Here is a 22,523-nt window from a genome sequence, read left to right as displayed (position 1 = left end):
TCGGAGGGACGTAGATTTCAGTAGTTATGGAGGGATGATGAGGGCTGCAAGGGACAGACAAGCGTAGAGAGTTGCGTTAAATCAGTCTTCGGACTGAAGACTACAAGAATAACAACTTTAAAACTACACTGGATAATAACAACAGGTATTCAACATGTGACAAGTTAGTTCAAAGTTTTTTCCCCGATGCAGTAGATTTTACGAAATATGTGGATGCCATGGGAGAAAGTTTAGCGTGTATCCTGGTCACAGAGAATCCTGGTTCACAGTGACAAAGTCCGATTCCCCGGTGTAACGAAACTTTTGGACTCCATACGGAAGGAAGTTTTTGTTTCGGACTAATTACTCGAGTTTGGTATACGTCATTTTTGGAAGTAAGTGGTTGACCACAAGTGGGGGGGGGGGGGGGGGGGGGAGGGCGTCGCCCATCTGTTTCAGACGCCAACGTCGACAAGGTGCGACAGGCGTCAGCAAAGAGAGCGAGAAAGTCAGTGCGTATGACAGCCAGAAAGTTAAATGACATGATCAACAATGCACAACAAAGTCTCGCATAAGAGCTGACGTCGTAATGCCTAGTAAGTACAGCTGCTTCAGGCACTAAAGCCGGCGGAGAAACCTCGGCGTGAACAGATTAAAGTGGATATGCTGGCCAGGATTGACACAAACATTGAATTTTTTGCAAAAAATTTTTTTGCTCCGATGAGTCAAAGTTTTATGTGTCCGACAACGTGAACTGTTATAAAGTTTGTATATCAGGATGAGAGAGTCTTCATGCTAAACGTGAAATTGAAAGTAACTGGCCGAAAGTCAGTCTGTGGTCCCAATGTGTGCACAATCATTGGTCCATTATTTTTCAGCGAGCCCACGATCATCAATGATGTTTACATGGATATGTAACAGGAGTTTTTTGTGTGAAAATTGGAGCACCTGTAATCTGATGCCATTCCCAGCAGGATGGGGGCACCATCTCATTGGTCCCTTAATGACCGCCAATTTCTGGATGAAAAGTTTCTGGCTAACCGGTTTGGACGAGATGGTGAGATCGGCCCACCACCGAGGTCACCTAACCTCACACCACAAGACATATCTCTATGGATTTTGTAGATGATCAATATACCAAATCAACGTTACAGACCTACAGGATTTGACGACATGCATTCGCAGTGCATTTTAACGTGTCGTCGTGGGTTTTCCTGAAGTGTACACAGCGAAAAAGTCAATACCGACTGGACGTAGTTCCTGCCACTAGGGTTGCACACACTGGCGTGTGCGACTGGGGGAAACAAAACCTTATGAGCTATCCGGTCAAATGTCGAAAACCAGCGTTGTGCACTGTGACGGACTCTTGTACAGATTTAAATTTATCAGAGTCGAAAGTCGTAAAAAGTATTTGTGGCCTGTATTTATTTTCCACAGTCTATGATTCCCTCCGAATAAAAGCAACGAAATTTGCTGATTTGGAAAGTAAATACATTATCGAAGGAAAGAATAAGGAGGATTATTGATGCTTAACGCCATTAGAAATAGGACTTGTCTCAAACTTTGTTGGATGCGAAACAGATGCAGGGGAGCCTGAGAGAAGGAGAGCAAGGTCGGATAAACATGGGTAACGTAGAAATGTCCCTCAACCAAATTCCTGGATAACTGCTTTCGGTATGACAGATGCATGTTAAGTGTACGTTATCACGTTGAAGTCTTCGGGTCAGTTACACTCCACTTATAGCCACCAGACGGCTGAATAGTTGTCCATAAATGTCAGTTACTAGTGCAGTGGCGGATACAGAGAAACCTCAAGGAGGGGACGCTAAAGATTTCTTGAGCTACCTTTACTTTTACCGTAATAAAACATAATCAAGTCACATGCAAAGATTAAGACATTTTTATTTATACTGATTATACACATTACTTATTCATTGCCGGCCAGAGTGGCCGAGCGGTGCTAGGCGCTACAGCCTGGAACCGCGCGACCGCTACGGTCGCAGGTTCCGGGCATGATTGTGTGTGATGTCCTTAGGTTAGTTAGGTTTAAATAGTTCTAAGGTGTAGGGGACTGATGTCCTCAGAAGATAAGTCCCATGGAGCTCAGAGGCATTTGAACCATTTTTTGAACTTATTCGTTCTTCAGTCTTAATATTTCTGCTTCTGAATGTAAACTAGCTTCCTATTCGGCGAATAGTCGGTATTTATAACTCTACGTATCGAAGGTTCTCTGTACAAGAAAACAGTAGAATATTCGCGACTTTTCTCGAAAAAGTGTCAGTCAGAACAACGCGTCGAGATCACTAGAACGGCCGCGACATTTCTCGTAGATATGTGCCAGACAGAAACGTATAAAATACGATGACGTGGATGGGTGTGCTACATAGGAAAGTACAACTACTCGATAACTCGATTCAGTCGAGTCGACTGACAAATGAAACGAACGTATAGCGCGCGGTCTGACTGTCGGGGGAGTCGCGGGAGGTAATGCGGGCGGCTCCGCGCGGCCCCCATGTGTATCTGCCACTGTGCTAGTGTTACATTTCTGGGAGCAATTCACGGTACTCAGTACCTTGTACACCCCAACGGACTATGAGGACAAATTATGTGGCTCGACAAAAACTTGCACTTTTTCAAAAAAAATAAAGTCTGACTCATACTTTTTGTTTTTTATGTTAATGTAAAGTTGCTGGTTTTTCTCATTCGAAGCAATCTTATGTAGGACTGGCAGATGGTCAGGAGCAAACTATGGCGTGCCATCCAAAGCAGTCAGTTCATCAAAATACTACAAAATACTGATACTTTTGTAAAAAAATAATTCAACAAGTGATTTCCTTGACTAACTAACCGAGAAATACCACCATACCCCAGCGATGAAGTGGACGGTGTTACGATTAATGAAAAACTGTGTAAACTCATAGTTTATACTTATCGTAAACACAGGGTTTCACAATAATCACCGAGCGAGGTGGCGCAGTGGTTAGCACACTGGACTCGCTTTCGGGAGGACGACGGTTCAATCCCGCGACCGGGATTTAGGTTTTCCGTGATTTCCCTAAGTAGCTCCAGGCAAATGCCGGGATGGTTCCTTTGAAAGGGCACGGCCGACTTCCTTCCCCGTCCTTCCCTAATCCGATGAGACCGATGACCTCGCTGTTTGGTCCCTTCCCCCAAACAACCCAGCCAACAATAATCAGACAAACTTTGCTTTTCAGCTTTTATTTTCTTAAGGCGCAGGACACAGTTACAAATGTCTTTGCATACACAGTAATAGTGCCAAACAATACACATGTACTGACTCGATTACTGACTGGAAAAACTACCGAGCAGCATCGCCGCCTCCCCGCTCATGACACCTAACAATCAGCTTATTATAATGTATTGTTGTTCGGACTAATTAGGGTTGCTGTAGTTATTTTACGTCACTTACATATTCACTACATTGTAAGAAATTTAACTATTTTTACAATTATTGTTTTTGTAATAAATCGGTTTTTATACTATTGATTTTTTAATATATTACATCGCTTTTAATTTTCTCTACTGTTATTAATTATTTCGTTGATATCGGGGTTTAGCAGCCGCCCACATGATTTCAATTATTTAATGTTGACTGGAATATGAAATTATCGGACTTTATTATTTTACCCAATCATTACGTTCAATGAAAAATTTTCTGAATTTTCTGTGAATTAAAACTGATAAATGTCCATGCAAAACTGCAGGACAATGCGAAAACAGAAGACAGTAGCTACGAAGCAGATATATATACACTGACCAGTCACATTAATATGAGCACTTCTCAAAAGCATGAACAACCACCTTTTGCTGCGCGAGTCGTGCAGGAAGAGAGTCAGTGAGGTGCTGGAAGGTACCGACAGGTATATGAAGCCACGCCGACTCCAGTGTCGTGGCCAGCTGCGCTAGGTTCCCAGTCGAGTATCCATGGCACGTACAGCCTGATGAAAGTGATCCTACAGAGTCTCGGGTAGGTTTAAACTGGGGGAGTTTTGTGGCCAGGGGAGTTCGTAAACTTATCCTGGTTCTCTTCGAACGACTCACGAGCACTGCCAACTGTGTCCTCCTGGTAGATGTCAAAGGGGGGGAGGGAGGAAAAACAATCTGCATATAGGGGTGCACATGGTCCCCAAGGACAGATGCATACTTGTGTTGATCCATAGTGCCTTGCACAAGGAGATCACCCAGTGAACGCCAAGAAAACATTCCCCAGACCATAACGCGTCCTACTCCGGTCTGGAGCTTTCCGACGATTGTTGCAGGATGTCTGCATAAAACATCAGTCATCCGAAAAGTTCACCTGTTGGGACTCAGTGGACGTACAGTTGCGGTACTGACGTGCAAATTCCAGCCTTCGTCGCCAGTAAACAGCAATCAACAGGGATACCGTTCCTCACAAGCGACTATTAATCAAATCGCCCCCGGTAGCTGAGTGGTCAGCGGGACAGACTGTCAATTGTAAGGGCCCGGGTTCTATACCCGGCTGGGTCGGAGATTTTCTCCGCTCAGGGACTGGGTGTTGTGTTGTCCTAATCATCATCATTCCATCCCCATCGACGCGCAAGTCGCCGAAGTGGCGTCAAATCGAAAGACTTGCACCAGGCGAGCGGTCTACCCGACGGGAGGCCCTCGTCACACGACATTATTATTATTATTATTATTATTAATCAAACTGCGTGTATATGGAGTATCGTCTCAGTTCTGTGATGGATTCGTGATTTCCTCTCAGAGAGGTCACAGTTCGTAGTGATAGACGGTAAATCATGGAGTAGAACAGAAGTGATAGTGATATCTGGCGTTCTGCAAGGTAGTGTCATAGGCCCTGCTGTTCCTGATTTATACAAATGATCTAGGTGATAATCTGAGCAGTCCCCTTACAATGTTTACAGATAATAAAGTCATCAGACGATCAATTCCAATTACAAAATGATCTAGAGAGAATTTCTGTACGGTGCGAAAAGTGGCAATTGGCACTAAACAAACAAAAGTGCGAGGTCATCCACATGGGTACTAAAAGTAATCCGATAAATTTTGGATATACGATAAATCGCACAAATCTAAGGGCTGTCAATTCGACTAAATACCTAGGAATTACAATTACGATTAACTTAAATTGGAAAGACCACATACACTCCTGGAAATTGAAATAAGAACACCGTGAATTCATTGCCCCAGGAAGGGGAAACTTTATTGACACATTCCTGGGGTCAGATACATCACATGATCACACTGACAGAACCACAGGCACATAGACACAGGCAACAGAGCATGCACAATGTCGGCACTAGTACAGCGTATATCCACCTTTCGCAGCAATGCAGGCTGCGATTCTCCCATGGAGACGATCGTAGAGATGCTGGATGTAGTCCTGTGGAATGGCTTGCCATGCCATTTCCACCTGGCGCCTCAGTTGGACCAGCGTCCGTGCTGGACGTGCAGACCGCGTGAGACGACGCTTCATCCAGTCCCAAACATGCTCAATGAGGGACAGATCCGGAGATCTTGCTGGCCAGGGTAGTTGACTTACACCTTCTAGAGCAAGTTGGGTGGCACGGGATACATGCGGACGTGCATTGTCCTGTTGGAACAGCAAGTTCCCTTGCCGGTCTAGGAATGGTAGAACGATGGGTTCGATGACGGTTTGGATGTACCGTGCACTATTCAGTGTCCCCTCGACGATCACCAGTGGTGTACGGCCAGTGTAGGAGATCGCTCCCCACACCATGATGCCGGGTGTTGGCCCTGTGTGCCTCGGTCGTATGCAGTCCTGATTGTGGCGCTCACCTGCACGGCGCCAAACACGCATACGACCATCATTGGCACCAAGACAGAAGCGACTCTCATCGCTGAAGACGACACGTCTCCATTCGTCCCTCCATTCACGCCTGTCGCGACACCACTGGAGGCGGGCTGCGCGATGTTGGGGCGTGAGCGGAAGACGGCCTAACGGTGTGCGGGACCGTAGCCCAGCTTCATGGAGACGGTTGCGAATGGTCCTCGCCGATACCCCAGGAGCAACAGTGTCCCTAATTTGCTGGGAAGTGGTGGTGCGGTCCCCTACGGCACTGCGTAGGATCCTACGGTCTTGGCGTGCATCCGTGCGTCGCTGCGGTCCGGTCCCAGGTCGACGGGCACGTGCACCTTCCGCCGACCACTGGCGACAACATCGATGTACTGTGGAGACCTCACGCCCCACGTGTTGAGCAATTCGGCGGTACGTCCACCCGGCCTCCCGCATGCCCACTATACGCCCTCGCTCAAAGTCCGTCAACTGCACATACGGTTCACGTCCACGCTGTCGAGGCATGCTACCAGTGTTAAAGACTGCGATGGAGCTCCGTATGCCACGGCAAACTGGCTGACACTGACGGCGGCGGTGCACAAATGCTGCGCAGCTAGCGCCATTCGACGGCCAACACCGCGGTTCCTGGTGTGTCCGCTGTGCCGTGCGTGTGATCATTGCTTGTACAGCCCTCTCGCAGTGTCCGGAGCAAGTATGGTGGGTCTGACACACCGGTGTCAATGTGTTCTTTTTTCCATTTCCAGGAGTGTAGATAATATTGTGGGGAAGGCGAAACAAGGACTGCGTTTTGTTCGCAGAACAGTTAGAAGATGCGACAAACCCACTAAAGAGACATCCTACATTACACTTGTCCGTCCTCTGCTGGAATGATGATGCGCAGTATGGGATCCTTACAAGGTAGGATTGACGGAGGACATCGAAAAAGTGCAAGGAGGGGTAGCTCGTTTAGTGTTATCGCGCAATAGGGATGAGAGTGTCATTGATATGATAGCGAGTTGGGGTGGCAGTCACTTTGCGGCGAGATCTGTTTACGAAATTTCAGTCACCAACTTTCTCTTCCGAATGCGTAAACATTTTGTTGACTCCCATCTATGTAGGAAGAAATTATCATAATGAAATAAGAGAAATCAGAGCTCGAATGGAAAGATTTAGGTGTTCCTTTTTCCTACGCGCCATCCGAGAGAGTAATGGTAGAGAAGTAGTGTGAAAATGGTTCGATGAACCCTCTGCCAGGCACTTAAGTGTGAATAGGAGAGTAACTACAGGGTGGCGTACGAAATATGTTACCATTTTGTTTCTGAATATAAACTTTATTGTCAATACACTGTATGTAGATGTAGATGAACCAGGCGTCTGCTGCGGAGACCCATACACGGCAATCGCTCAACGTTCGTTGAGGAGACACTGCTGGTAGCTCCTTGGTTCATGTGGTCGGTCAGTTTCTCAACAGATGCACGTCAATTCGCCCGTACACATCTCTGCAGTCGTCATCCATCCGTTTCATCTGGGCGGCCAGTTGTTCAACAGATGCACGTCTACTCGTCCGTACACATCTCTGCAGGCGCCATTCGCCCCTGTCCTCTATAGCCCGTAGTGCACCGCAATTGCCACGGTGGCTGTTTTGGGTAGCATCATTTTGTCATGCTCTGTATAATTTCACCACGGTGGCATGCGAACACTTTACAATCTTAGCTGCTTCGGAAAGGCTTCCACCCTTGACCTGAAAGCCAATGATCATGCTCTTTTTGCACGTCAGACATATCGCTCGTTTTCCGCAACACAACAACGACTGCACTGTTTTCCGTGTCTCCCCGGGCACGGCTTTATGTACCCTCCATTTCTAGTGCTACCACTTGCCGTCTGTGAGTGGTTACTGCACATTGACGTCAAACATAGACGATGATAACTTTACCACGACTGCATCGTATAAGTTATTTATGTATATGGTTATGCATTAGTTTTGTGTATCGTGTTCTACAATACTGCTTGACACTGGCAGTTACATTATAGCAAGCAAAGACGCCCAAGTAATCACGTACTGGTATTTATTGGTATGTTGTTCAGCTAAAGTGTGTGGTATCTGAAGTGAGCTTTTCTTTATGCGCTTGCCACTCCGTCGTCTTTGGCTCACAAATAGCACAAAGTCCCGTCGGATCTGCAGAGTTCTGAAGTTACGATTCTATACTACAGGGAACAGAGGAACGTAGCCACATCGGGAGCGAGCGGAGAATGGCGACGTACGACTTCCGGCGAGAGCCGGGAGCGCCGTAGAGACGGAATTAGGCGTGGCGAGCTGCGGCCGGCTCGGTGTTCGCGCTGGACCGTGGCGGGCCACGGCCGGCCGCCAGGGGAACACTTGTCGCTCCGTGCCGGGCTGCACGCCTCCGCGACAGCCAGCCAGCCGTCGCCCGCGCCGCATTCCGCCGCGCCACAACTCAGCCCGCCAGCACCACAACACACGCTCTGTATCCGGCTCCCGGGACAGCGGGCTTCTGGGCGTATTTCGGGAGGCAGCTCTGCACTCCGTACTAGCCTAGCCCGGCGAGCCTGCCGCCCTGTAGGACATTCGACTAACGCCCTCTCTGCCCCATGTGTCACTGAAAGGCATGTGATCGGATAGTAGCTCTCGCAGTCGTTGGTGTCGGTATCGTAAACTGGAGCCTGCGGTAATTCCCATTACCTGCTGCCTTTCATGCTTCACAGATCGATCGTATTTACACTGGAGCGCCGAAGAAACTAGTATAGGCATGCGTATTCAGTGATATGTAAACAGGCAGAATACGGTGTTGCGATCGGCAACGACTATATAAGACAACGAGTGTCTGGCGCAGTTGTTAGATCCGTTACTGCTGCTACAACGGCAGGTTATCAACATTTAAGTGTGTTCGAACGTGGTGTTATAGTCGGCGCACGAGCGATGCGACACAGCAACTCTGGGGTAGCGATGAAGTGGGGATTTTCCCGTACTACCATTTCACGAACGTGCCGTGAATATCAGGAATCCGGTAAAACGTCAAATCTCCGACATCTCTGCGACCGAAAAAGATCCTGCATGAACGGGACCAACGACGACAGAAGTGCAATCCTTCCGCAAATTTCTGCAGATTTCAATTCTGGGCCATCAACAAGTGTCCACGTGTGAACCATTCAACGAAACATCATCGATATGGGCTTTCGGAACCGAAGGCCCACTCGTGTATTCTTGATGACTGCATGACACAAGGCTTTGCGCCTCGCCTGGGTCCGTCAACACCAATATTGGACTGTTGATGTCTGGAAACACGATGTCTGCTCGGACGAGTCTCGTTTCAAATTGTGTCGAGCAGATAGACGTGTACTAGTATGAATCCATGGAGCCTGCATTTCAGCAGGGGAATGTTCCAGCTGATAAATAAATAAATTTCATGTGACTAGGGTATCCCGTAGGTAGACCGTTCGCCGGGTGCAAGTCTTTCGATATGACGCCACTCAGGAGACTTGCCCGTCGATGGGGATGAAATAATGATGATTTGGACAACACAACACCCAGTCCCTGAGCGGAGAAAATGTCCGACCCAGCCGGGAATCGAACCCGGGCCCTTAGGACTGACATTCTGTCGCGCTGAGCACTCAGCTACCGGGGGCGGACTTCAAGCTGATGGGACCTCTGTAGGGTGTGGGGCGTGTGCAGTTGAAGTGATATGGGGCCCCTGATACGTCTAGATACGACTCTGACAGGTGGCACGTACGTAAGCATCTTGTCTGATCACCTGGATCCATTCATGCCCATTGTGCACTCCGAAGGCCTTGTGCAATTTCTGCTGGGCAATGCGACACCCCACACGTCCAGAACTGCTAGAGTGGCTCCAGGAACACTCTCCTGAGTTTAAACACTTCCGCTGCCCACCAAATTCCCCAGATTTGAATATTATTGAGCATGTCTGGGATGCCTTGCTACGTACTGTTCAGAGGAACTCTTCACCTTCTCGTACTTTTACGGATTTATGGATTGTCCTGCAGGATTCATGGTGTCAATTCCCTCCAGCACTATTTCTGTCATTACTTGAGTCCATGCCATGTCGTGTTGCGTCACTTCTGCGTGCTCGCGGGGATCCTACACGATATTAGGCAGGTGTACCAGTTTCTTTGGTTCTTCAGTGTACGATGGGTATCATATACGTCATTTTCCATTGGTGGCGTTTTGCCGGTACGCCGTTCCTCCCGTAATTATTTACGTATCAAAAACTATGACTGAAACAATAATGACGAAACATACACAATTAGTTTCAAGTTATTGTTTTCATTAAAAAGATTTGTTTTGAAGATATTTTTATAAAGCCAATGTAGAAGATGCCATCTATTAGCAATCTGTTTAACTAACATGCCAGACAACTGAGATGGCATGGCAGAGTAACAAAATTCAGACGAGTAATCCATGAGCGAAAACCTGAGACCAAACCAACGGCTGATACAATAAAAACTTCCTCGTCACTTGCCAGTAACTTGTTATTTGTTGACGATCGGTATCGAAGTCTAAAGTTTCATCTTCAGGTGCCACCAAATAACTATGGAGACATAGTAAATGTGTAGCCGTCTGGTCGGTCAGTCTTGGGGGTGTTCACGCCCACGTCAAACAAACGCAACAGAGCTTAGGACCAGCAACCGTGGCGCCCCTCGAGAGCGCGTCTCGGAGCCACCCCATGACTGACTGGCCCCGCCGCCACACATTTATGTCTCCATAATTATCTAGTGGCATCTGAAGATGAAGCTTTAGGTTTCGAAATCGGTCGTGCAATAAATAAAGTACTGGGAACTGAAGCGGATTTTTTATCCTACCAATATTTTCCTCAGTTTTCCCATCGGGAAGTTAGTTTAAAATGAATTGCTATATTTGTACTGAACAGTTAGGTAGAGAAGAAAGCGATCTAACAAAAACGTGTTAAATAATGGCGCATCCCACAGATAAAGAGGAGTATTGTGCAGTAAGTTGCCTTCTGCCATTGAAAAGGATCAGTGCTGCAACAATCCATACTGCGTTAGTAGAAGTGTGTGTCACACTGTACCATTAGAAACACAGTGATTAGGTGTAACAGACGCTTGCAGTGTTATTAAACAAGTCTGAATTATGAAGAACGAAGTGGTAGACCATCTCTTTATGATTAACCGAAAATCACAAGAGAAGTGGACTTACACGATATTCTGAATATGTCAAAGGGCGCTGCGTGCTGGATACTGTGACTGCTCAACACCTGTTCCAAAATCCAGTCAAACCTAGGCTGCAACAGAAATGTTCCAGCTGTTTCAGATCAACCCCAATGATTTCTTTGGCCGCCTGATCACTGTGGTTGAGTGCTGGTTGTATCATTATCAAAGGAGCAAAGCGGACAGTGGAAACGTGGATCATTAATACCGAAAATTCGAAGATGTGGCCATTACCAGGCAAGGTGAGGTTGCATTTTTTGGGACTATCGTGATGTGGTGTGAACAGGTTATACTCATGAGGGGATCAATTGTTTTCTTATAATTTTTGCTTTTATTTTGGAAGAATAAGAATTTTGTTGCGTTAAGAAATGTCATCTGAAAGAAGTAAATTTCGAATCCTTTATTAATTGCACTGAATGGTAGAGATGCATAGATCAGAATGATATCCATGTAAAAATGTTGAATTCTGTATTAACTTCACCACATCCTGTAAATGTGATATAATTTTCTCCACAAGTTATTTTCAGCAGCAGAAACTATTGTCTTTGTTTTTACTCTTTACTGTTTTACTCGTTATAAATGCTTGTTTTTTTTTATAATTACTGTAGGGTGTACTTTTTCATTAAATATTCTCGTATTAATGGAATATAATTATGAACCCTTCCTACTTCATTTCTCGCTTCATTTATACTTTTGCGATCTGTTAAGAAAATTCTTCTGAACAGTTAATGTAAAAAACTGATACTTAGGCAAAGAAATGGTTAAAAAAAAGTTGGTTAACTCTCAGACTACAAATTCTTGGATTGTCATATGACTTTTATAAGCCATTTATCACTTCTTTCACCTCTGGCAATGTTTTTCAATGCAAAAAATTGCAAACTGCTATGTGGATTGGAGCCCATGTTAAATTATTGGTCCCCCCATAAGTTGACGGGTAAGTCAATTCGAGGCTTGGAGGAAGGAAAAGGCCTACCATCTGTACTAGGACCATGCCTAGCAAAGTACAGTGATCTTCAAACAATTTTTTGGTTTGCGTAGCTTTACCTTTTTCTATGTTCAAGGAAAATAAATGACCGACTCCTGCAGACAGGAATGCCTTTGGACGCATACTCTATCCTACAGGATAAAGCAGATTTCAGGAACACCTCTCGTGCCCCATCTACCTTTATTTTCAGTGATTTTGGAATATTCAGCAACATTTATAATCTCTTCACGAAGGTGGGAGGAGGGGGAGAAGGAGATTAGCAGACAGTAGAACAGTTTTATCTTAATTAAGATTGTAAAATATTCTCCGTGGAGTATGCAAAATTTCACTTTTACAAAATCTTGGTAAGATGCGTTTTTAAATAATACACATAAAGTGTATGCCTGAGGTACGCGTGCTTTGGCTGAAGTTACGCCAAGACCCGCTTCCACAACAGTACCACTTGGGGATTAAACGATATTGGAAGACGGGGTAACATCCCACTGAGTAGAATGAGTGTATCTAGAGGCAGAAGCACCGCAACTGGAGGAACAAAAATATTCGTTCTCTGTGCCCCATGGAAAAAGCGATAAAATTTACGATCCAATCAGCAGTTCACTCCATTTTCGTTACAGCAGAATGGGGGTGCCTACATCGTCTCCCAATTAAGACGGGACGGGTGTCAGGGAACTGCGCAGCCGTAGCTGTGCCGCATTATGTCCGGCAAAGTTTCACCGAAACTGCAGCAGGGACCGCCAGAAATGGATACAGTCCACCCTCTCTCTCCCGTGACGTTTATAGGTCCCCAAAAACGAACTGGTGGCATAACGACCGCTCGCCCGGGCGAGCGAATGCAAATGCAATAAAATCATTAACCCAGCCGGGTAAAAGGTTGGCAGGCGAGGGTTGTGAGGGTGGGAGGGGGTTGTGGGACAGGCGGAAGCAAATCCCGCCGCCTGATAAATATTTATAAGGGTTTAATTCTGAGGGAAATAGACGAGCCCAGGGGTAGCCGTAGCCGCTATCTGTGCTAATGCGACCAATTCAGCCCGGCGACCGTCCTCTGGGGTTCATTAAGGCGCGCAGCGGATCGGCGGCGAGCACCGCGCAGACGGCGGGCGACGCCGACGAGGCGCCCGTTGGCACCGAATCAGAGCCGAGGAAACGGCGTCTGTCGGCAAGAGGGTGGGGGAAAGCCAGGCAGCGAAGCGGCGACCAGGAGTGGTTCGTTTATATCGGGCCTGATTCGGCTGGTAGGGTGGGCCGCAGTGAGAAACTCTGGTAGCCGAAACACGTCCGCTGTAATTGGGCTCCTTAGGCAGAAAACTTGGTGAGCTCCTCCACACAGAGTTCGATGGGCTCGCTGTAATGAGATGCCGTGTCTTCCCAACGATCACACACTCGCATTTTCCTCCAGTCGTGTCATTAGGTTTTACTTGTGGGCAAAAATTACTCCTTTTAGCGTTCCATACCTCAGTCGCTAGAAACGGAACCATGTAGGATTCCTTTGTTGTCTGTCAGACTGTTAAGACCCCTTTTTCTTAGGAACGGATAGAGCTATCGAATTGAAATTTATGTCACGTACTAAGGTCTACGGTCACTTGGCGAAATAAGCTGCTGGAAAACCATTCTGGAGTGTAATTAGCAGTCTTCGAAAGGGAGGTAAGAAGGAAATGACAAGTATTTTGGACAGGTCAGGAAAACTGCTGGTGAATCCTGTGGATGCCTTGGGCAGATGGAGGGAATATTTTGAAGAGTTGCTCAATGTAGGTGAAAATACGATCAGTAATGTTTCAGATTTCGAGGTACAATGGGATAGGAATGATGATGGAAATAGGATCACGTTTGAGGAAGTGGAGAAAATGGTCAATAGATTGCAGTGCAATAAAGCAGCTGGGGTGGATGAAATTAAGTCAGAACTCATCAAGTACAGTGGAATGTCAGGTCTTAAACGGCTACACAGGATAATTGAAATGGCCTGGGAGTCGGGACAGGTTCCATCAGACTGGACAAAAGCAGTAATCACACCAATCTTTAAACATGGAAACAGAAAAGATTGTAACAACTACAGAGGTATCTCTTTAATCAGCGTTGTGGGTAAAATCTTCTCAGGTATTGTTGAAAGGAAAGTGCGAGTATTAGTTGAGGACCAGTTGGATGAAAATCAGTGTGGGTTTAGGCCTCTTAGAGGTTGTCAGGACCAGATCTTTAGCTTACGACAAATAATGGAGAAGTGTTATGAGTGGAACAGGGAATTGTATCTATGGTTTATAGATCTAGAAAAGGCATATGACCGGGTTCCTAGGAGGAAGTTATTGTCTGTTCTACGAGATTATGGAATAGGAGGCAAACTTTTGCAAGCAATTAAAGGTCTTTACATGGATAGTCACCCAGCAGTTAGAGTTGACGGTAAACTGAGTTCATGGTTCAGAGTAGTTTCAGGGGTAAGACAAGGCTGCAACCTGTCTCCACTGTTGTTCATATTATTTATGGATCATATGTTGAGAACAATAGACTGGCTGGGTGAGATTAAGATATGTGAACACAAAATAAGCAGTCTTGCATATGCGGATGACTTAGTTGTGATGGCAGATTCGATTGAAAGTTTGCAGAGTAATATTTCACAGCTAGATCAGAAATGTAAGGACTATGGTATGAAGATTAGCATCTCCAAAACTAAAGTAATGTCAGTGGGAAAGAAATATAAACGGATTGAGTGCCAAATAGGAGGAACAAAGTTAGAACAGGTGGACGGTTTCAAGTACTTAGGATGCATATTCTCACAGGATGGCAACATAGTGAAAGAACTGGAAGCGAGGTGTAGCAAGGCTAATGCAGTGAGCGCTCAGCTACGATCTACTATCTTCTGCAAGAAGGAAGTCAGTACCAAGACTAAGTTATCTGTGCACCGTTCAATCTTTCGACCAACTTTGTTGTATGGGAGCGAAAGCTGGGTGGATTCAGGTTACCTTATCAATAAGGTTGAGGTTACGGATATGAAAGTAGCTAGGATGATTGCAGGTACTAGTAGATGGGAGCAATGGCAGGAGGGTGTCCACAATGAGGAAATCAAAGAAAAACTGGGAATGAACTCTATAGATGTAGCAGTCAGGGCGAACAGGCTTAGATGGTGGGGTCATGTTACACGCATGGGAGAAGCAAGGTTACCCAAGAGACTCATGGGTTCAGCAGTAGAGGGTAGGAGGAGTCGGGGCAGACCAAGGAGAAGGTACCTGGATTCGGTTAAGAATGATTTTGAAGTAATAGGTTTAACATCAGAAGAGGCACCAATGTTAGCACTGAATAGGGGATCATGGAGGAATTTTATAAGGGGGGCTATGCTCCAGACTGAACGCTGAAAGGCATAATCAGTCTTAAATGATGATGATGAGCTTCTAAGCCAATGCAATCAAAGATACAGCTATCTTCTGATACTTGCAAACTCATCAATACGTGTGGGGCATTTCCCGTTGACCTAGAATCATGACATTTTGCAAGAATCAGTAAAAGTAAAGAAAGAAATTCGAAAACTGTTAATTCGTAGCTATATCAGAAGAAAAAAATTTTTTTTTGCCATTACGAACTTCGTAGTCTGTCAAAAATCTCAGTGACTACTGTAGGGATTTTGGTCTGGTCTTCAGTAATGGGTAAAGTGATTCAAGAGGAAAGTTTATGTGTATAATTTTCAAATATTTCATGCTAACTGACTAAGCTACGATGAACTGAAGTCCCCTGTCACTTTGAAAACGATACCTTTGCCATCTAGCCGTGATAGGTGTAAGGCCGCCCAAATACAGCACCACGTCAGTGTTTGCATGCAGGTCATTTACGAACTGCTCATACTACTTACTCGTACAAACATTCCCTGGCAGTCTATGCCTTTGGCAGGTACAACATTTGTAATCTTTCAAAGCAAAGTAGTATTTCTAATTTATGCGCGATTGCACTTCCATTGTTTGGGACGAAGTTCTGATATCCAATAATATATCCGTTGAAGCTATCCACAGAACAATTCGTCACTTACATTGCAATAGCTGTATGGCTGGCTGGTGCAACAGGGACGAGAGTAGACGAAGTCAGCGCATGTGCAGTTTCCAACTAGCGTAGCTTGTTAACGTAACTCCAAAATTAATAAAAATAAGTGAAAACTGACAGTAGCAAAGGCGAAATTACATAAAAAAATTCTTAAAAGTCTGGGAATTCCCAAGACCAATGTCTTGTCAGAATCGATATCGATAACAGGCAAAAATCATAAAGATTCTCGGTTCCCGGGATGGGAGAACTATCTATATACACAATTAAACTTATGAGACTTCCTCGGAATGCGGGTCCTGCTTACATTTGTTCACTCTTCTGACAGTTTCATCTCCGAGCAGCACTTGCATCCAATGTCTTAGATTATTATTTGTTGGATATATTCCAATTTCTGTCTTGTCGGCTCCCACTACTACAATAGGAGTTATTCCCTGATGTCTTAATATATGTCCGATCGTCCTGAATCTTCTCCTAGTCAGTGTTTTCCACACATTCCTTTCCTCGCCGATTCTGCGCAAGACTTCATTTGCTACCAGCCCACTTAATTTTCAGTATCGTTCTGTGACACCAAATCTCAGATGCTTCAATTGTCTTATTTTACAGTTTTCTCACAGTCCACGATTCACTTCCATACAATTTTGTGCTATGTACTCATTTTCTCAGAAATTTCTTCCTTGAATTAAGGCCTAGTGGACTTCTTTTATCGAGGAATGCCCCCTTTGCTTGTTCTGTTCTGTTTCTTATACCTTCCTTGTTTCGTCCTTCAAACGTTATTTTGTTTCCCCAACTTTGATATCAAGTTTTTCACTACTATTCTTTCAGTTTATCCTCATTACTTTAGTCTTTCTTCGGTTTACTCCCAATACATATTCTGTGCTCAATTGGCTGCTCATTTCACTCGACAGGTTCAAAAATGGTTCAAATGGCTCTGAGCACTATGGGACTTAACATCTGTGGTTATCAGTCCCCTAGAACTTAGAACTACTTAAACCTAACTAACCTAAGGACATCACACACATCCATGCCCGAGGCAGGATTCGAACCTGCGACCGTAGCAGTCGCGCGGTTCCGGACTGAGCGCCTTAACCGCGAGACCACCGCGGCCGACACTCGACAGGTCCTGTAATTCTTTCACACCTTCACTGAGGATAGCAAAGTTACCGGCGAATCTTATCAATGATATCATTTCATTCAGAATATTAGTCTCACTCCTCAATCTCTGTTTTTTCCGTCATTTCTCCTTCGACATTCAGGTTGGAGAGTAGGGAGCAAAGACCGCATTCCTGTCTTAACATCCTTTTTAATCCATGTAGTTCTTTCTTGGTCTTCCATTCTTATCTCTCCCTCTTGCGTCTTGTAGGTAGTGTGAATTTCCCGTCTTCGCCTACACCTTATATCTATTTTTCTGCTTATTAATCCATGAAGGAGAGTAGCTGTGTCCTGTGAAATAATTCGTACTACGCAGACAGCTTCGAAATCCAGCTGTATTTTGGCGATTTGAAGATTATCACTGCATCGGCCTGAGAGAATGATTCATTTACCCAATCATATTAAATGGATGAAATATAAATATACATATAACAATAATAGTACGCTATAGAAAACATAGATTGGCTTCATCCAAAAATTAAACGACTCAAGATTATAAAATAAGCTGACGAAAGTTGATGCTGAAGAATTTATTTATCCTCCACAATTACACTTCCTCAATTACAATACAAACCAGATATACTGGAGAACAATAAAGAAAGTGAAACAGATAAATTAATAATGATATCCTACAGCAAAGTAAACAATAAATTATCAGTGCCTCCACATCTACAAAGATGGTTCATTAATGGAAAAAGAAGGAAATGTTGGCGATGGAATACACAGTAAAATTTTCTCTTTCTTTCAAACTTTAGGACCACACTGCTCAAATTTTGAACGTGGAGTTGAAACTGTAAGTACTGCGATAAATTCATCAAACAACATGTCACACACATTCGACAAAGCAGCCATGTTTTGTGATTCCAGAGCAGCAATATCAGCAGTTATCAGCACAGAAGATCGAAAACTCCTTCAGGTTAAAGAAGTTTAAGAAGTAATTAAATCTCTACAACAAAGGAACAAGACAACTATAATTCAGTGGGTACCATCTCTCTGCGGCTTTGACTGTTATGAAGAAGCAGACTTTCTAGCCAAAAAGAGCACAAAAACTAAACGGTCTGGAAAACTAACACATTGGATTCTGCAGTGAAACGAACTATTAACTACATATATCAAGGAGAATTAAAACGATCCAACAAAATTTCATGCGAGGGGAAGGTTCGGAAAAATGTGGACGCCTTAGCAGTAGCAATATTCCGCTTAGCTACTGTACATGGCTGCTCAGCTGCATAAGATCATCCTGCCGCCTCCAAAACGTGTTCTGCGTCAGAAGATTCGTTCGATCATCACCAATAAACATTTAGAATGTACAAAATTAAGTGATTGTAATTTAGGTTTAATAACTTTATCCTAGGAAGCAAGAAGGCAAATGGCGATAGGTCAAGTGCCAGAACATTGAAATTATAATAAAAATAGTAACAGCCTTTCAAAATAAAACAGGCGTACGACAAGTTGACGGCCTATCCCTAATTCTTTTTAATAGTGTGTTAGAGAAAACAGTGAGAATTTTGAACGAAAAACTTATTGAACTCAACATTTCTCCGGTAATGTTAGGAAGAGGAAGCAAAAAGATGGAAATCAACTGTCTTGCATTTGCAGATGATTTTTCTATACTTTCCGTAAATGCGGTGTCTGCTACAACACGAATAAATCTCCCGGCACAAATAGCCGGCAGAACTGGTTTAAGAATTTCTCTAGAAAAAAAATTCTTTAGCAAACATTAAGGAAGCTCCAAGATTCCTGAAAACAGATTTGGTCAAATAGAGAGGGTAAAACAGTCAAATATCTAGGGTAGATAATCCAAGAAAATGCTTTGCAAAAATCTGCAATAGAGGAAAGGTTGCATAAAATGGAATGAGCGTATGGTATCACCAAAGAACTGTATAATAAAAAGTGCCTATCTACAAATGCAAAAATAAGGCATTACAGCACAATAGTGAAGCCAGAACGCCTATATGCAAGCGAATGACTGGCATTAAACTATATTTTGGATAAATTAGAAGTACTAGAAAGGCGAATTATAAGAAAAATATTAGGACCACAAAACACAGCACAAGGTTGGAAATTACGAAATAATGTTGAAATATACCAAAATACAGAAAATGTTTCAAACATAATGAGGAAAAGAAGACTAATGTTTTTTTGAGCATTTATTTCGAATGCAAGACAGTAGATTAACTAATAAGATTTTCAAATATTTGTGTGGTAAGAAGTCCACAAAAAGCTGGGTCAACGACGTGAAACAGGTTTTAGAAATAAACAATATAAAAAGATTAAATGGTTCAAATGGCTCTGAGCACTACGGGACTTAACTTCTGAGGTCATCCGTCCCCTAGAACTACTTAAACCTAACTCACCTAAGGACATCACACACATCCATGCCCGATGCAGGATTCGAACCTGCGACCGTAGCGGACGCGCAGTTCCGGACTGAAGCGCCTAGAACCGCTCGGCCACTCCGGCCGGCCTATCAAAAGATTAGATATGAACAACAAAGAAGCCTTTCGGGAGAAAGTTTTGAAAATGGAAGGATTCCAAGACTGTTGCAAAGTGGTTTGAAGACAGAAAGAAGACACATAGTGAACAGATGAAAACATACTGGAAGAAAAGAAACGAACAAAGAATGAAGAACTTAAATCGGAACATGGACCTCAGATGACCTATTAGCAGTAAAAAAAGAAAAAAAAACATTTTTTTGGGATGTAAGATATAGGCTGCTACATTCTATCAATAATAACTGCTAATTCATTAACTTTAAGCATTCACTGGTGAGCAAAACTTAAACACGAAAGCAGTTTTCGCATGATATGTCACTACCAAGTAATATATCTCAATGAAACTTGGAGCACACATGGAAAGAACTGCTGCAGTATAGTACAGAAGGTGTCTGAAAAAAATATGCAATACGAGGAACAGAAATTACACTTTTATTCAAAGACAGTAATTGCATTTTTTTCTTAGTAGGTTGTGTGATCACCACAGACGGTATTCCACGTTCTGCTACGTGCTCCCATGCTATTAACAAGGTTGACAACTGCTCGATGGTTGTTGGTAGTGTGCACGTACTGCGGAAGTCCGTCTCCAACACGTGGTCGATGGGACTGAAGTCGGAAGAACGGGCAGGCCAGTTCATTCGCCGAATACCCTTCCGTTCCAAGGGCATCCTACCTCAGCCGTTCGATGCCGTCGCACATTGTCATCCATAAAAATGTAGTCAGCACCTAATGCATATCTGAAAAGACGCGCATGGGGAAGGAGTACAAGTGTCACACTAGCGTTCACCGGTAAGCGTACCGTGTTCAAAGATTTGGAGACCAGTGCGCCCATGCAACATTATGCCTCCCTACAGCGTAACAACTGGACCACCAAAACGGTCATGGCCACAATGCTGGACGTACCCTCATCCGGCGAAAGATAGAGAAACGTAATGCACCCAAATACGTCGTCGAACATGATCGTTCTGGTGGCCCATATGCTATGTCGTGGGGAGCCGTAATTTTACATCCCTCTCTCCAAATCGTTCAATACGATACACTCACTGATAGACAATCTGACACTGTATTTCTTTCCGATTTGCGGCTTCGCAGGTGTACATTCGACCCTGACTTCATTTTTATGGAAGACCGCATCGAACTACGCATGTGGAGGACCTCTTAGAAAGAGAGGATATTCAGCGAATGGACTAGCCTGCGTTGGGAAGACGTACTGCAGTATGTCCACATGCGCCAACAGTTGTCAACGGAACTGGAAGAGGAATGAAGCGATCTGCCACACGAACTTCTTACCAGCCTTGTGGGAAGAATGAGAGAACGTCGCACAGCTTGCACTGTCACCCGTGAAGATCACACACCTTCTAAGAACCATGTCCCACCATATTAATTTCCAGGGGGCCACCATAAATCACAATGACTTCAGGGTAATTATTGCCTGTTCGTCTCACTGCGTATTTCTTTCAGTTACCGTCTGTGCTACACTGTATCAGTTCTTTCAATGTACGAAGTGCGACAATAAAGTAATGAGACTGATTGTCTTTGCAAGATGTGGCAACGCTACAGGCTTGCGTAGGCACAATATCTTTGACCTTAGTCTATAAGCTCTTCTAGTCCAAGCGGCACATTGATCCAACTGCTCAGTCGTGAGTTGTGCTGTAATAAGTTAACACGTGTTTGTGTCTCTCGTCACGGAAATGGAACCGCATAATATTGTGCAACGGTCTGCCATTTCTTTTTGTGTTAAATTGGGTGAAAACGCGACGACATCTTACGGTAAGCTTCAGAAGGCTTTTGGAGAGGAGGTTATGTCAAGAGTTCAAGTTTTTCGTTGGCATAAAATGTTTAGTGAAGGCAGAACGAATATTGAAGATGAAGACCGCAGTGTACGACCATCAACCACACGGACGGATGTCAACTTGGCCAGGGTGCGTGAACTCGTGCGATCTGATCGAAGATTATCCGTGAAAATGATTGCAGAAGAACTGAACATCAATTGATAAACGGTTCGTCTAATAATAACTGAAGATCTTGGTATAAGAAAGATTTGTGCAAACATGGCCCCCAAAAATCTCACACCACCACAGCGAGAAACACGAAAAAATATGGCAACCGATCTGTTAGAGCAAACGGAAATCAATCCAGAATTGTTGAGCCGTGTTACCACTGGTGATGAAAGTTGGTTTTTTCAGTGCGATCCAGAGACAAAACGCCAAAGTTCGCAACGGTGCTCACCCAGACCAAAAAAAAAAGATCGCATGTCAAAGTCAAAAGTGAAATGCATGTTTGTGTGCTTCTTTGATTCCAATGGAACTGTTCATAAAGAGTGGGTGTCTCCTGGACAAACAGTTAACCAATATTACTACAAAGAAATTTTAGAAAGACTTCGTAAGAGAGTTCTTCGTGTCCATGCCAACATTGCTGATAATTGGATTCTGCGTCACGATAATGCACCATCCCATACTGCCCCGTCAGTACAGCAATTTTTAACCTCAAAACAAATTCCAGTACTACTACAGCCACCTTATTCACCAGATATCGCTCCGTACGACTTTTTTTCTATTTCCAAGACTCAAAACGGCGGTCAAGCTACACCATTTTCAAACAACACAAGATGTCCAAAAAGCTGTGACAAGGATCTTGGAGAATATTACAGAAGATGAGGTCCAGAAATGTTACCACCAATGGCAGAAGCGCTGGAAAAAGTGTCTGCAATCAGAAGGGAACTACTTTAAAGGAGACAACAATAAACATGACTGAAACGGTAAGCAACATTTTTTTTTCACACCAGTCTCATTACTTTATTGTCGCACCTCGTATGGTCAGCATTTATATAGCTATGTTAGTCTGCAGTGAAACTTGATGCTGAAGTCACTCTCGTCCTTCAGTATTTCACACATGTGTA

The 22,523-nt window shown here is 44.2% G+C and overlaps 1 protein-coding gene across 1 annotated transcript in view; it reads right to left on the bottom strand.

Annotated features, from left to right (window-relative positions):
- Positions 1-8,219, bottom strand: part of LOC124545845 (protein sax-3-like) — a 95,278-nt gene extending 87,059 nt beyond the window's left edge. Inside the window, exon 1 of the mRNA XM_047124803.1 lies at positions 8,042-8,219. Within this exon, the coding sequence (XP_046980759.1) occupies positions 8,042-8,219 (178 nt within the window). The remainder of the gene's footprint in view (positions 1-8,041) is intronic.
- Positions 8,220-22,523: the final 14,304 nt, after the last annotated feature.

The sequence above is a fragment of the Schistocerca americana genome, chromosome 8, assembly GCF_021461395.2.
Source record: "Schistocerca americana isolate TAMUIC-IGC-003095 chromosome 8, iqSchAmer2.1, whole genome shotgun sequence".
NCBI classification, from domain to species: Eukaryota; Metazoa; Arthropoda; class Insecta; order Orthoptera; family Acrididae; genus Schistocerca; species Schistocerca americana.
Note: the sequence above shows the minus strand (reverse complement) of the source record. Positions and strands in the feature narration are given on the sequence as shown.